The following is a 14,161-nucleotide window of genomic DNA, read 5'->3' as shown; positions in this document are numbered from 1 at the left end:
CTAGAAATATATCCTCTCACCTCCACATATTACTGAGAAAGTGAACAACTTATGTGGAAATGAGTTGATTTTTTCCTGCTTTATGAAAACAAACTGATGCCAAAAAGCATTTTTTAAATCTACCACAAGGAAGAGTAGAACATTCTACTTTTCCCAGTATGTCCAATGTGGAGAACTGCTTTTTTTGATGTGTAAAAATCACTCTCTTTTCCCTGCTTAAGTCAGTTTATTTTATGCTTACGATACTAAGTGACTTGAGGATAGGATCAGCAATATATATATACATACATATACACATGCATATGTATGCATATTTTATTTTTCCTCTTGACTATTCAGTTATCTCTGTACCTTCTTGCAGACTTTCTAATTAAAGTCCAATAACGTTTGGTCTCAAATAAGACCAAACAACAACTCTCTCTTATTTGTTCAACATCATTTTGGCCACTGTATCTTTTATTATTTTGGGTGTATTAGGATATTCTTGTTTAGAAGTCTGACCACAGTGTTTTTATGACTACTCTTCATTGTGCTCACCCCTTATTGTTTGTGCAATAAAGTGATGAAAAATAAGTTACAGTAAATCCATGGTTACCTAATTTCAATCAACAGCTATGTAAAGACACAAATATTTACTCTTTCATACCAAAAGCATTGTTCCAGAGGCAGAAGTGATTGTTTCCAATCTACCTTTTGGGGAGGCTGAAGAGGTTACCATTCCAACACAGCAGTACAAGAGCAAGCACTCTTCTAAACACAGTCTTCAATCCTCCAGGAGAGAAAGGTTTCACCTATCTATGACACTGCTCTCACCTAGGGGAAAAAAACTGCATATCCTACTCAGTTTTCTAAAAACCAGTGAAGTAAGGAAGGTTAGAATTTACATGAGAAAGTTTCAGAAAACTGGCAGTATGAAACTGTAGCAAAGGACATTGTTTCAAGATAGTATCACTAAGAAAAATAAGTCAGAAAACAAAGATTTGCAAAAAAATATATATTTTTAAAAGTATTTTCTTATTATACAAGTATAAAAAGCAATGTTTAAAAATCAAAATCCTGGAAGATGCTTGGGAAAAGCTGGCTTCTAAAGCTTAAGACTCCACTGTGACAGCTCTCAATGTCACAACTCCTGAAAATCCTGCATTCAATGAGCAAAGGTATGATCCAGCTCAAATGATCCTTTTTAATGACACTTTAAACCCCATCATCCAGCAGTCGATCTGACCAGTCTCTCAAGAATGTGTCGAGGTGCTCTGTGGCTACAGAGCAAAAGGGTTGGCATGAATTGTAATATCTTTAATGCGAACGTCATTAAGAGGTCGGTAGGTTTTCTCATTCACAGGCAACTTCTCCAGCTCATCCAGGGTCTCCAAGCCATCAATAACTCTGGAAGAAAAGCAGAAGTGCTAGGAATATCCTTCTAATAACAATTTAAATTTCACAACTGAGATATCTCAAAGCACTTTACAGTTAAGTGACACAGGACAAGGACTTTGCAAGCAAATGATACAAATGAGACAGCCAAAACATTATATATGGCATATAACATGTTTTCAAAGGAAATACTAAGCATCCATGACAGACTCTGACAAAAATTACAAATAATTTGCACTGACCTGACAGTGTCATATTTTATACCAACCATAGCTGTATAAAGACCCTGGCTGCGCTTCCTGGCAGACAGGACTGACCAATCAGTACAAGTTTAAGTAGCAGCAAGATACTGGCCACACCAAACTTCCCTGTGAATTACTGAAATCCTATGGCTGGAAAATCTATTTCCCAATGTGAGATTATAATTTCTAACCTCTGGCTCAAAGACAAGATTGGGCAGAATCCCTACTAACTGTGTAAATCTAATGACACAAATATGTTTAGGCGTTCAGATTTCCTATTCAGGCTGCAGAAGTGGCAAGAGAGATTGTTCTAATAAACCTCTTACTTTTTTTTGTTTAAATAACTAGCTCTGGTAAATCTTGACAGTTTATTCCCCTGTAATGGACTCGGCAAAAAACATGTTGTGCTCTTCACAGTTCAGTCACATTCATCAGCTCCTTGAATCTAGGATCCTGGATTGTGGGCCAACAGGGATTGCATATGATGTTCTGCTCATTCTGCAACTAGGGCAGGAGTATCTTAAACTGCCACAGAAAAGCTGGCACGGTTCATCTGTTCAGAGCCTCTACTCTTTTCTAAGAAAGATGTCTAAAAAAATGACATCCAATCACACTTCTAACAAACTCGGAAATGAAAGGAACACCTATACTTAGATGCCTATAAACAATACAAGCTGCAGAAAATAGTATTTTAACATTTCAATAGTTTCCTTTGAATATTTAACTCCATTTAATAAAGACAACTTTTTCTCTGCAGATTCACTTGTACACTAGAGACTTTGTAACAACAAGCAAAAGAAAAGGCATTACCATGATTTTGAGATAACAAAAAGCAGTATCTGAAAGACTCAAAAATTAAACATTTGGTTTAAGGATGATGTACTTGACCACGTCAGTACCACACCCATCCCCAGATCCAGCCCCAAATCAGATTCTTGCCTTCCAGTAAACCCTACAACTGTGTATCCAGTTGTTATGGAGCTTGCTTAAAACCAGGCTGCATCTGTTTGGGCATGGATGAAAAGGCAAGCTGGAACAACTAGGGGAGGGGGAAGGAAAAGAAAAGAAAAAAAAAAGAAAGGACAAAAAAAAGTTCCATTCTTAAGGTAATTTTTAAGATGCCTATTTCCACTGAATCCCCTACTACTAAGAAAAAGGGAGCAGCATTTTGGAGCAACTGATTCTGGTGAAATTGCAGAAGCATACATTTACATTATACACATCCAATATTTTAAAGAGTTTTAGAACCTAGATTCAAGATTTGCATTGCATGTGCCCTGAAATACTCAGATCCCTCACACGCTATGATAAGGAGGCAGGCAGTTGGATCACTTACTTTCCAAACACGGTGTACTTCATGTCTAGGTGCGGTTGCTTGCCATAAGTGATGAAGAACTGCGATCCATTGGTATTTGGACCATTGTTTGCCATTGAAACTACCCCACGGACACTATGCTGAAAGAGGGGAAAAACCTCAACACGAATACACATCAGTGAAAGCAGGACTCTAACCTGTACAAAGTGTTCTGCGACTTGGTATTCTGCCTCAATAGCATTATTAAGAATAACACTTGGTTGCTAATATATCCCATCATAGTTCATAATTGGCTCCTCAAAATTACTCTTACAACGAACAATTACTTCTTTGCCTTCAGTGCATAAAGAATACTTTGTTACAAATTCCTTCTACTTCTGTTCCCAGTGATGAAAACCCTCAAACCTAACTCGCCAAGTACAGACACGCCTGTTTCTATTTTAATGAGGTTTGTATCCCTTTATTGTGGGATTATACTTTGCTTCACAATTACAAAAAAGAGGTATTTAATACAGTACAACACAATGCTGATTGTTCTCCAACCTGTAAAGTGAATTCATATGAAAACATAACTGCATATTGAGAGCACAGAAATACCTTCAGGTATTCACTGAATTCATCTTCAAACTTCTTGCCCCAGATGCTGTTACCTCCTTTCCCAGTGCCTGACAAAGAAAAAACAGTAATCTATTGTGGTTCTTCGGACTGAAAAATCCAGAAATGATGTGCTGTTATAACATTATACAACAAAGACCCTAGATAGCCTGTAATTCGTTTGAGGCAGGGGCCGGGCTCTCATGTCTTGATACTGAGCAGAGACGTAACTCTATATGAGGAACACCCACTAAGTTGCAAAACAAAATACTGACATACCCTCAAATTAAATTCAGTATGAGTACAGACAGACACACAGCTGGATCAGATTTTCTCCCAAACAGTTAACACTGTCTGAGACATTTTCCCCAAATGCTTTAGAGGCAGTTTAGCCTTTCAGGCAGAAACCAGAGAACCACAGTAGCAACTGCCACCTGTTCAAGAGCTAGTAAGTCAGCAGAACCATCATATATAGTGGAAATGTCTGGAAAAAACCTAGTTTGTAGAATGCTTTACCACTGTATGATTATTTAGAATTAGGGTAACAGCTGCTTTTCTGTAAATTCACCACAGAAAACTAATCTCATCATAAAAACCTCTATCAACAATATAATAATCCTTATGTTTTATTTTACTTTATTTACATTTTGTTTTAATCTTCATATTTATAATTTCCTTTTATTTCTTTATATTTTCTTTATATTTTATTTTTATGTACATTTGTCTATAGAGAGACCAAGACAAAAGAACTTACCTAATGGATCCCCCGTCTGAACCATGAAGCCCTTTATGTTCCGGTGAAATATGCATCCATTGTAGTAGTTACTAGCACAAAGAGCCAGGAAATTCTAAGGAAATGAAAAAAAACATTAACAGGCAATTCAGAAATAGCATCCTCTTACTAAAATAACAGCACTAAAAAGACTAACTCTCTTGCCTCTGCTTTGCATTATGACCATGTGAATTCCAGAGAGTATTGCCACAGAATAATCGTAAGTAAATTATAGTTAATATGCTCCTTTGGCACTGTCACAGATACAAAAGATTTTAAATAAAGCTTACAGCACAAGGTTGTCTGACTTGCCAAACAAACAAGAAGCCTGAGATGAGCTTAGAAGTGTCACTTCCATTCAACATTTTTATTTTGTAAATGTAATATTGCAATCAGTAACTTCATTCCTCAGCTCTGTTAGTTACAAAGTAAATTATTTCAATTCATGCTTAAGTTTATTGCAGAAAGGAAAACCTGAGGCTTCTGACAAACTAGGAGTGATTCTCACGCTCTTAAATTAAAATCAAATCTGTGCGAGTGTGAGCAAAGCCAGGGAAATTTGGGAATCCCAGGCCATGTGCCATATTTCCCATTAAGGATAAAGGGCACTTTAGTAGATGCTGGAACTTGAAGAGAAGTAGCCCTTAGCTAAACCTTATCTGATAAGAAAAAGGTAGCAAAGCTCTAGGCAGCATGACACAGTGCACAAGTTCCATGAGCAAAATAGGCACTGTACCAGCGTAAAATTTCCATTATGTGAAAAGATGAATTGCAGAAGCCGCTTCACCTCCTCTACAGTCTTCACTATTTCTATTGCTTTGTTTCAACACCAGGCAATCCTGCTTCTGTTACTTGACTTACTTCAGAAGTCTTTGGCGTACGCTCACAGAATAGTTCAATTTTAATATCTCCCACATCAGTATGCAGTGTGACAGCCTGAGCAAGAGGCAAATAATAATTAAATCAGCAATGAAATACTAGCAGACTCAGTTTTATTTCCCAGTTCCACCAAGAACATAAGCGAGTTCCCACTGCATATCACCATTGTTTCAGTATTTGGCCATAGGCAAGGCTGCCGTCACAAACCTTCCACATTTCCAGTGAAATCAGAAAGTACTTGGTTTCATTTAGTTTCAGGACAAATCAAGTTTGCCATGGTAATGCAGAAGCTCTGTTTCATGCTGCTACACTCCAGAGTTACATTATTCATTTTCAAACTGGACCTACTCACTCACCTAATTGCAAAGTTGAAGAATCAAGGTTATACCTATTTCAGAAGATAGCGTGGTGCACATACCTCACTGCTTTACAACCAGAGGAGCAACTGATGTGTGCTACTTGCCTGCAGCCTTCTAAGGCTAATTTTGAATGGCACTGTACGTAATCTGCCTTCACAAACAAGCAAATCCACAAAATTGCACACTTTTCTTAAGAATATATAAATAACCTTCATAAAATTTAAAATGGCAGTTACCCAGCCACCTAAGCAAATATATCTCTACAGGCCAAATGTATCACAGCGCTCCCACGGAAAGTTCTGAACTATGCAAAAACAATTACTGTGGGGCTACAGTGGGGACAAGTGTATAGGAAAACTAATAATAATCAGAATCATGTTGATACTGGCATACTGTTCCAGAAGCATACAAGTAAAGAAGAGACGATAGTTGCCTGCAACGTCCATGAAGAAGCTATAAAAGGTGTATGTACAGTTTAAGACACACAGTATATCTTAATTTCCTGATTTACTAAACTTTTAAAAGCCTGCAAGTATAGAAGGTTACATACCCTCAAGCAGGGCTATGTGCTTGCAATTTGAATAATGCTTCTGTGGTAAAAGAAATCAAACTAGATTACCAAATATTAGCCAAAGTAGGATTAAAATTTAGGATCTTAGCAGCGAAAGTGCAATTATATTTTAGACTGATGTAAATTGATTGACAATACCTTGTTAGAAGTCTGAAATGAAAACCTAAACTTCTCATTACAAATTCTTCACAGCATCAGAATAAAATGTGTAATCCTTTGAGAGGCAGCACAGCTATTCCCTTTCCAAGAGATGACCGTTTCAAAACCAATGAAAATGTATAAAAAGTGCTATTGTTCTCACCATGTCTGCTTATCAAAAACTGAGGTAGATTTGCATACAGCAATTTCCTGCAAAGAAAACATATGAAATTTGTTGGGTTTTTTCCATCAATCCCCAATTCTTTTTGATTATAACATATTTGTGCGGTTATAAGCTTTTGCATCACACAGTTTTACAGCGCCATTCAAGGGACCCTGTGGATAAATGTTTTACTTGCATTATGCAACTACACAGCATATAAAGAACTAGAAACGACTAGAACAAAATAGAAGGTGAGGAAAAAAACCCACCCTTTCCTAAGATGAGATTTTATGCTAAGCAATCATAGCTTTTCCAAAGATTATGGGTTTATAAACGACAGAAATTAAGAGATAAAAACCACATGCCAGTACCTAAATAGAAGTGTGATTTGGAGCCACCCCCTGGCAGCCGTCAGTGCCTGTAGCAGACGGGTACCTGCAACCAAACGCAGGATCTTAGCAATATATTCAAATAAAGCATGTGGAATAACGATAATAAAACGGCAGCTATGTGGAAATCAACACGCTAATTTCTTCTCCGTATACCGCTCTCCCCGCTCAGCCCCCAGGCGTGCCCAGGCCTCTCACCCCAGCCGGGGAACCCGCCCGCAGCCGGGCCCGGCCCCCCTCACCCCGGGCTGCAGCCTGCCATGGCCGGCGGGGCAACCGGCCCCGGTTCAGCACCCCAAGGGCCGCCCTCGGCTCCTATGTGACCCACGACGGCGTGGAGCCACCGCTCCTTTTCGGCCGACCTGAGGTACTTCCACCGAAACCCCACGCACAGGACGCGCGGACCCCACCGCTCCCCACGGCTGCGGGGGGCTGTCCGGCCCCTCCACCGGCGAGCGGCTCCGCCTGGGGCTCCCGCCGTCCCCGCCGCACCGCGGCCACCAGCTCGGCCTTCCCGCACCGCCCCGGCACCTCCACCCTCCCCCGGCCACACAGAGGCCTCACACAAACCTGCCGGGGCTGGAGCCAAACCCAGCACGCACCACCGCGATGCGTCTCCCCTCCGGCGGGCAGGAAGGGGCGGGGCCGCTCCCGCCGCAGCTCACCCCCGGAGAGGCCGCCCCCAGCCCCGCTAGCGCGGCGGAAGCGGCGGGGTCGGGCGCAGGCTCCGCCCCGCAGCCTTGGCCCTGTTCCTGCTGAGGCGTGAGGCGAGTGCGGGGTCCTGTTGCGGCGGTGAGTTCTCTTCGGTGACCGATGGCGGTGCCCCAAGGCTGCCCGTCCCGGTCCCGCTTGCTCCCCCTCCGAGAGGCGGACGCTTCTCCGGTTGGATTCTGAGGGTCGGTTTTAACGTGTGAAGATGGAGGAGGCTAAAGTTCCGTGCGCTTCTTGCACGACTCTACGGGGTCGTTTGTGGTGTTTCGCTCCGGGGGCAGGGAGGGTCTGCCCGCCGCGGAGGCCGGGGGTGCGGGCCGCGCTCCCCTCTCCCAGCGGGGCGGCGGAACGCTCTTAACCCTGCTGTTTCAGCCAGTGAGTTCCCCAGGCTTATTCCTGCCTGTCTTTTACCCTCTCTGCAGGTAGGTGCATGCTGCTCTCTGGCACCCAGCGGCTTCGCCGGCCTCTACGCTGCGTCCGTGCTTGGGGCCGCCTGCACTCACGCTCCCTCATGGATCTCAGGGAGCTCGTTTCTGCCCTGAATGACTTTGCATCCCTCTCTCTGGCCGAAAGCTGGGACAATGTGGGGTTGCTGGTGGAACCGAGTCCTCCCCACACTGTGAACACCCTTTTCCTCACTAACGATCTCACTGAGGAGGTGATGGAAGAGGCGGTGCAGAAGGCAGCAGACCTTATTCTTTCTTATCACCCTCCTATATTCACACCGCTCAAGCGAGTAACGTGGAAGACCTGGAAGGAACGGCTGGTGGTGCGAGCCCTGGAGCACAGAATCGGGGTTTACTCTCCGCATACAGCATACGATGCCATACCTCATGGAGTCAATAACTGGCTAACAAAGGGACTCGGTGAGATTCTGTTAAAAACAAATGAAAAGGTTAAAATTATTCATCAGTGTATGCCATTTTATGTGGGGACCTTCCCTCATTTTCCTTTCTTCCAGCTTTTACAGATATGATTTGAGGACTTCCCCTCCCCCAGTATTCTTCTAGTACTTCTAAGTACCCTAAACATATTTTAGGGAATTTATTGTGGTGAGAAATACCAGATACAAACACTAGAGGACGTTTTCAGATGCATGACTGTACTATTGGATGTAGTCGGAACTAGTGCAGCATATTAATTGTCCGTTTTGGTTGCAAAGTTTAGACAGCTGACTTTTAATCACCACCTTTAATTTATAAAGTGCAAGATCTCATTGTTTGCAAAGGACTTAAGATACCTGAAATTATTCTAAATTTTTGTCGTGTATTGCGCCTCATAAATAGAAATGGCTATGTCTTTTCCAGCCTGGTTTACAAACCATTATTTTATTTATGGTTCTTACAAACCATTCTGTTACAAAATAGAAACTATATTTTGGTTTTGTACAATTCTATTCTTAGGATAAAACGGATGGCATTAAGAATGACAAATAATATACATCCATCAACAACTTTGCACTTAAAACAGATTGTGCCTAGTAGAGACAACAGGGCAAGAAGTCCTCAGTTCTGGTGAGGGAAGATGGATTCAAGTGCAAAATTGGCATCTTTGTTGAATCTCTTTAGTATACGTGCTAAATCAGTATTAGGATACTTACCCAGCTTTACAAAACAGCAGTCTTGTACTGTTGTCTCAGGTGCCTGTGCTTCCGTCCCATTGCGTCCATCAACTGCGCCAAGCTATCCAGCTGAGGGCACTCACCGTGTAGAATTCTGCGCAGACAACACTGAGCACCTGGACACAGTGCTGTCCAAAATCAAAGACATCCAAGAGATCTCCTGTCTCACTACTCTCCCTGCCAGGTATCTGCTTCATCCTCTAATGTTGTGCTCTTTCTGTTGTTTGAAACAATAAGTTGCTGGAATTGTATTCTACTGTTGTAATCACTTCATTCCTCTATGCATTGCTGCCATTTTTTTCAGCAAAAGATCTAGAAACTTAATAGGAATAGTCATCCCTTTCTGATCAATCTATGTTACACTGTGTGGTAACAGCAACTCAGTGCAGCATCACATAGATTAGAGGTGGTAAAGAAGAGTATTAACGGGAAATTTGATGAGGACAGTTGAGTTAAATTCCCATATCTGTTTCTTCCAAGAGAGTCGACAAGACTAGGCTAGGCTATTACAATGCCTTCTTTTTCTCCTTTCTCTGTGGTAGAATAGCTACTGGGACAGAATAGCTTTGTTTTATATTAATATGATGCTGAAATTTTATTTAGTTTCTTAGCAAGCACCAAGCATATCTTTCTTCAGGGTTGAAGGTGAGGAGCAAATACGAGTCAGTTTGAACTGCTCTCAGAAAGCACTGTTGGAGGTGGTGGCACTATTGTCCCAGAACAGCCTTCTTTATCACAAGACCGAGATTCTTTTATTACAAAAGGTAACAAAATCATGTATTACTTCCAGTGAATGTATTACTTGTGTGAGCTGAGTGCCATAAACACTGAAGCATCACAGGTTTCCTATGCTACCCCATCAGTGCTCTGAAGTAACAGCCTGTGGGGATTTGAAGCCACACACGTTTTCCAAAACAATGAAAATAGCTGTGTGGCCTGTTCTATTCATAAATAAGTTCCAATAGCTAGTGTAGTTAGTATGTTACATACAAGAACATAGCATACATTTTTTTTTAGTAAAGTTCAGAGTCATTCCTTCTGAATGCCCAATGTACTCATCGTTGTACAGTATGGAAGGCAACGTGAACTTCTGGAGTCAGCTTTCTCACACTAATTTTAATTTCTTTTCAGCCTCTTCTTCCCCATACCGGAATGGGACGCCTGTGCACGCTGAGTGAGCCAGTCTCCTTGTCAGACATAATTGCACGTATCAAAAGCCACCTAAAGTTGCCCCACATCCGCTTAGCCATGGGAATGGGCAAGACACTAGGTAAACAGGCCTGCGAGTAAGACTGTCATTAGAACTAGTATTCCAGGAAGAGAAGGAGCGTGAGTGTGTGAAATACTGCTGCCTTGAATAGGTTTACTTCCAAATAGAATGAAGCACTGTTAAGAAACAGCATTTTAGAATTTACGTGAACAATCATGCAGAAAGAATGTCATCTGGATTTTTAATTGGAAATTCTGTATTATGCTGGTTGCCACTGTGAAGAGGGGACAGTACAAGTTGAATATGAGACATTCTTTTTCATAATTGGTATAATGACTAAGATTTTTCAGCCCACAGGGTATCCAACACAAATATGTACCATTTTATTGTACACTCCCTTTTGTGACTAAATGTTAAATTTCAATGCACCTTAAAATAGTAAGATGATTTATGGTATCCTTACGAACATGTAACCATCTGTGTTTTGATGAAAGAGGAATAGTGGCAAAGGTGAACTATCCTAGCTCAAACAGTGGGTCACTAGTAAAATGTGGAGCAAGCATCGTCTTATCCCATTTACCTACCCTAACCTCCAAGAAGCACAGTTACTGGAATTTGTGAGAGCAAATTTGTTGAGAATTCTTTGTAACTTATGAGACAGAAGTCATATTAGAAGCCTCTTGTACTATCAGTTGCACCATAAAAAGCCCAAACTATTTTGAAGCCCCTCATTATGGTGTAGGATTGTAATGGTGTGACTTCACTTAAATCAACAGTAACTACATTGCAACATACTGTAAAACCTCAATAGAATTTGGAAGCTCTGTCATGTGTCTCTTCTCCCTAGTGAATGTAACAGATAGGGAGAATTAAATTTCCTATCGCTGTCACACATGTAATAGCTTGGAATCAGCAATCACAGCAAACAGACAGATTTTTAATGGCATGGAGCAGCTCTCAGCTTGCATTGAGATTGGCCTTCTGAGAGCTAAAAGTTAGGAGACTGTATATCTCGGAGGCAAAATGCTGCCGCAGTGGTATCATTAGTTGGAAAACTAATGATGGTGGAACATTAGAGTCATGGAAAGAGTAGCAGTCTATTAAAAGGTTCAGAAACCTCACTAAATAACACCTCACTAGGAGAGAACTAGCCAGTAGCCAGTCTCTGTGCTGTGGTTTCTGCAACTTTCCTAGTCCTTTGGGAAAAAAATAATCTACACATCTGTTTGATACACAGGATTTTGCTGTATTATCGGAGATGTTATGGGTCCATGACTCTCTCAAACTGGCAAATGTGTCTCTTCCTCCAACAAATTTCCATTGACCCTAAAATCAAAGTAGTAGTTACTGTGAAACAATTAATAGCAATACTGACATGAGGGCTGGACAGAGGGAAAGGAGCTTAACTGTGGCACCTCGTATCCTGCAGAATCGCCAGTGAAGAAAGCTGCTCTGTGTGCTGGTTCCGGGAGCAGCATCCTGAAGGGAATAGAAGCTGACCTCTATCTCACAGGTAAAAGATTATGTTGCTGTTTCCTTATCTTTATAAAAATACTCACTGGAGGAAAAAAAATGGAAAAAAGAAAAAGAGTTGACTGACTGTTGAAAGATTTGGCCAACAAGATTTGCCTGTTATAATTGAGAAATGATCAGTTAGTTATTGGAATGATAGAAGACTAACATTAAAGTAGAGATAATGTGGATCAGATGGCTGTGTGGCACAGTTAAGGTTATTTGAATTAAAACATTGCTATTCATGCATTATTTCAACACAGAATCAGTGTTGATAGCAGTCTATTGCAACCTTTAGTGTGTTTCTCCTTTGGCAAGATATAAGGTATTTCCTCAGCTCCCTACAGAATTCCCTAACTGAAAATGGGATATAATGTAATCTACAGAATCTTCCAAAGGTGTATCTGACCAAAGGGACACTTACTCCATTATCTTCTTTTCTGACAGTGGGGCAGCTACTCAACATGAAGGCTGCCTTGCATTCTGTAGTACTTGCTCAAATTAAGTTCTTTGGCAAGGCATGTCCCACCTCCCCCTTACATACAGCCCTGCAGAGCTGGCCCTCAGACAGCTTCTTCTCAAGGCTTTCCAACTGCTGTCGTCCATCGCAGCAACCCAGGTGACATCCAGACAAGTCCACTTCCAAACCACTCTGCCCAAATCTACCACTGTTCAAAGTGGGCAAGGAATTTCTGTGGTCTTGTCTCAGTTGTATATGGGGCATATCAGATGAAAGTCCTTCAAGGGACACTAGAGCTGGAGTGTGCCATGTTCTTATACAGTGCAGGTGGTGTTGCACTCCCCATTACAGACTTCCCAGCTTCTAGCTAAGACTCTGCACACACTGCAAAGAACTGGTTACCTAAACTGTACCGTTAGTGATCTACATGCCATTTCTTTCTCAAAATGGCAGGAGAGATGTCCCACCACGACGTTCTGGATGCAGTTGCCAACGGGATAAGTGTTATTCTGTGTGAGCACAGTAACACCGAGCGAGGCTTCTTGTCAGAGCTGCGTGACATGCTAGCTAGCCACCTACTTAACAAAATCAATATAATTGTGTCTGAGAAAGATAGAGATCCCCTCCAGGTTGCATAGGGGAAAAAAAAAAAAAATAGGAGTGAGAGAATTCAGTCAAGGGTTTCATCGTATCTTGCACAGACCTATCCAACTGCAAGCTCAGTGGAGATGCTCTGAATTGGTTCAGTACATAATGATTGTATTATATATTCCCTCAAAGATTGGGATGTATTTTGTCATCTGTCAGATAAATAAATGCTTGTTTTGGGCTATAAAAGACTGATTTACTCAATTACTGGGCTGCACTTGAATTACTGTTACTGCATGCTCTTATTAGATATATTTGATAATGACGATACTCAAGGATTGGTTTGGGTAAAATATAAAAACCTGACTTATCTCCAGTTTTAAGCTCATATAGCAGTTCTATCCTACTGCAGTTACGGCAAATCATGTCAGTACAAGTCACTGATATTTTAGCTAATAAATCTCCTGATAGTAGTTAATGAAACGGTGTGGATCACCCATTTGCATTAACAGTTTTATTAAGACACCACTCATATGCAAATAGAGAACACAATTCAAGTATTTGGTACTAGTAGCCAATTGCACAACCTAACATTAATGCAGCTTTAAGGCTTTTTAGGAGAGGGACTCTCAAGTAAAAAAGCTTTAGATGGTTACAACTCAATTCCTTAACAAATCTGTAAATGAATTTAATGTGCCTTTGTTATTTTCTTTTAAAAACAGTTTCTATAACTGTGGGTCTTAACGACAGGATTACTAAAACTGAACAAGTAGCATTTTCACCACTGGCAATGCTTGGTTTTTATTTTTTAAGTTAGCCTTTTCGTTGTGTGTTTGGTTTTTTTTAAGAAAAAAAAAATCTCCCAGTTGCATACCTTACCATCTCTGGATTGTGTGCACACCAGAAAAATAATTAAACAAAAATATTTCCATTGCAAATCTGTAAAGATCTGAGCACCATCCTTTTAAGTTAATAAAACTGTCTCATCAAGCAATGTCTCCACCGCGTAATTGAATATCTCTTGTTCCACTTAAATGTAAGTGGAAGGAGACGACTTCAGTATTATCTGCTACTGAGGCTATACAAAAACATATATATGAAGACCTCTCAGTGAGCTGAGAAGCGGGGAGAAATTTCTTCTTTCCCAGGTAAAGGAAAGGACTGTAGAAGTGATCCCTCCAAAGCCAACAGTTCTATATTGCTACAGAAGACATTAAAATGCTACTACCTTCGCACGTACACAGAATTTGAGACAGAAAATTA

The 14,161-nt window shown here is 41.0% G+C and overlaps 2 protein-coding genes across 5 annotated transcripts; one reads left to right on the top strand and one right to left on the bottom strand.

The window, feature by feature from the left end:
• Nucleotides 1–982: 982 nt before the first annotated feature.
• On the bottom strand, nucleotides 983–7,429 carry PPIL3 (peptidylprolyl isomerase like 3). 4 transcript variants are annotated; one of them, XM_074145304.1, is made up of 8 exons: nucleotides 7,367–7,429; nucleotides 6,779–6,842; nucleotides 6,408–6,454; nucleotides 5,159–5,233; nucleotides 4,280–4,373; nucleotides 3,529–3,596; nucleotides 2,953–3,071; nucleotides 983–1,386 (listed from the first exon to the last, which is right to left on the bottom strand). In XM_074145304.1, the coding sequence occupies exons 3-8, from the start codon at nucleotides 6,408–6,410 to the stop codon at nucleotides 1,260–1,262; spliced, it is 486 nt and encodes a 161-aa protein (XP_074001405.1). In that variant the 5' UTR covers nucleotides 6,411–6,454; nucleotides 6,779–6,842; nucleotides 7,367–7,429; the 3' UTR covers nucleotides 983–1,259. The 4 variants fall into 4 exon arrangements, with proteins under 4 accessions (XP_074001405.1, XP_074001406.1, XP_074001409.1 ...); XM_074145305.1 differs by lacking the exon at nucleotides 6,779–6,842 and having other exon boundaries at nucleotides 7,367–7,427; XM_074145308.1 differs by lacking the exon at nucleotides 5,159–5,233 and having other exon boundaries at nucleotides 7,367–7,423.
• Nucleotides 7,430–7,503: 74 nt separating this feature from the next.
• NIF3L1 (NGG1 interacting factor 3 like 1) lies at nucleotides 7,504–13,886 on the top strand. Its single transcript, XM_074145346.1, has 7 exons — nucleotides 7,504–7,588; nucleotides 7,930–8,373; nucleotides 9,147–9,312; nucleotides 9,766–9,892; nucleotides 10,260–10,398; nucleotides 11,768–11,851; nucleotides 12,764–13,886. Exons 2-7 carry the CDS (start codon nucleotides 7,938–7,940, stop codon nucleotides 12,946–12,948), a joined length of 1,137 nt encoding a protein of 378 aa, XP_074001447.1. The 5' UTR covers nucleotides 7,504–7,588; nucleotides 7,930–7,937; the 3' UTR covers nucleotides 12,949–13,886.
• The last annotated feature ends 275 nt before the right edge of the window (nucleotides 13,887–14,161 follow it).

This window comes from Numenius arquata, chromosome 3 (genome assembly GCF_964106895.1).
Source record: "Numenius arquata chromosome 3, bNumArq3.hap1.1, whole genome shotgun sequence".
In the NCBI taxonomy this organism is placed as follows: domain Eukaryota; kingdom Metazoa; phylum Chordata; class Aves; order Charadriiformes; family Scolopacidae; genus Numenius; species Numenius arquata.
Note: the sequence above shows the minus strand (reverse complement) of the source record. Positions and strands in the feature narration are given on the sequence as shown.

Bases quoted from the DNA above. Each gene is read 5' to 3' on its own strand.
- PPIL3 (XM_074145304.1), bottom strand. The intron at 3,072-3,528 runs GTATTTCTGTGC...CCCCTCTTTCAG, and splicing joins AATTCAGTGAATACCTGAAG to CATAGTGTCCGTGGGGTAGT. The intron at 1,387-2,952 runs GTAAGTGATCCA...CTTTTCTTCCAG, and splicing joins AAGTACACCGTGTTTGGAAA to AGTTATTGATGGCTTGGAGA.
- NIF3L1 (XM_074145346.1), top strand. From the start codon at position 7,938: ATGCTGCTCTCTGGCACCCAGCGGCTTCGCCGGCCTCTACGCTGCGTC. The intron at 9,893-10,259 runs GTAACAAAATCA...ATTTCTTTTCAG, and splicing joins AGATTCTTTTATTACAAAAG to CCTCTTCTTCCCCATACCGG. The intron at 10,399-11,767 runs GTAAACAGGCCT...CGTATCCTGCAG, and splicing joins GGGAATGGGCAAGACACTAG to AATCGCCAGTGAAGAAAGCT.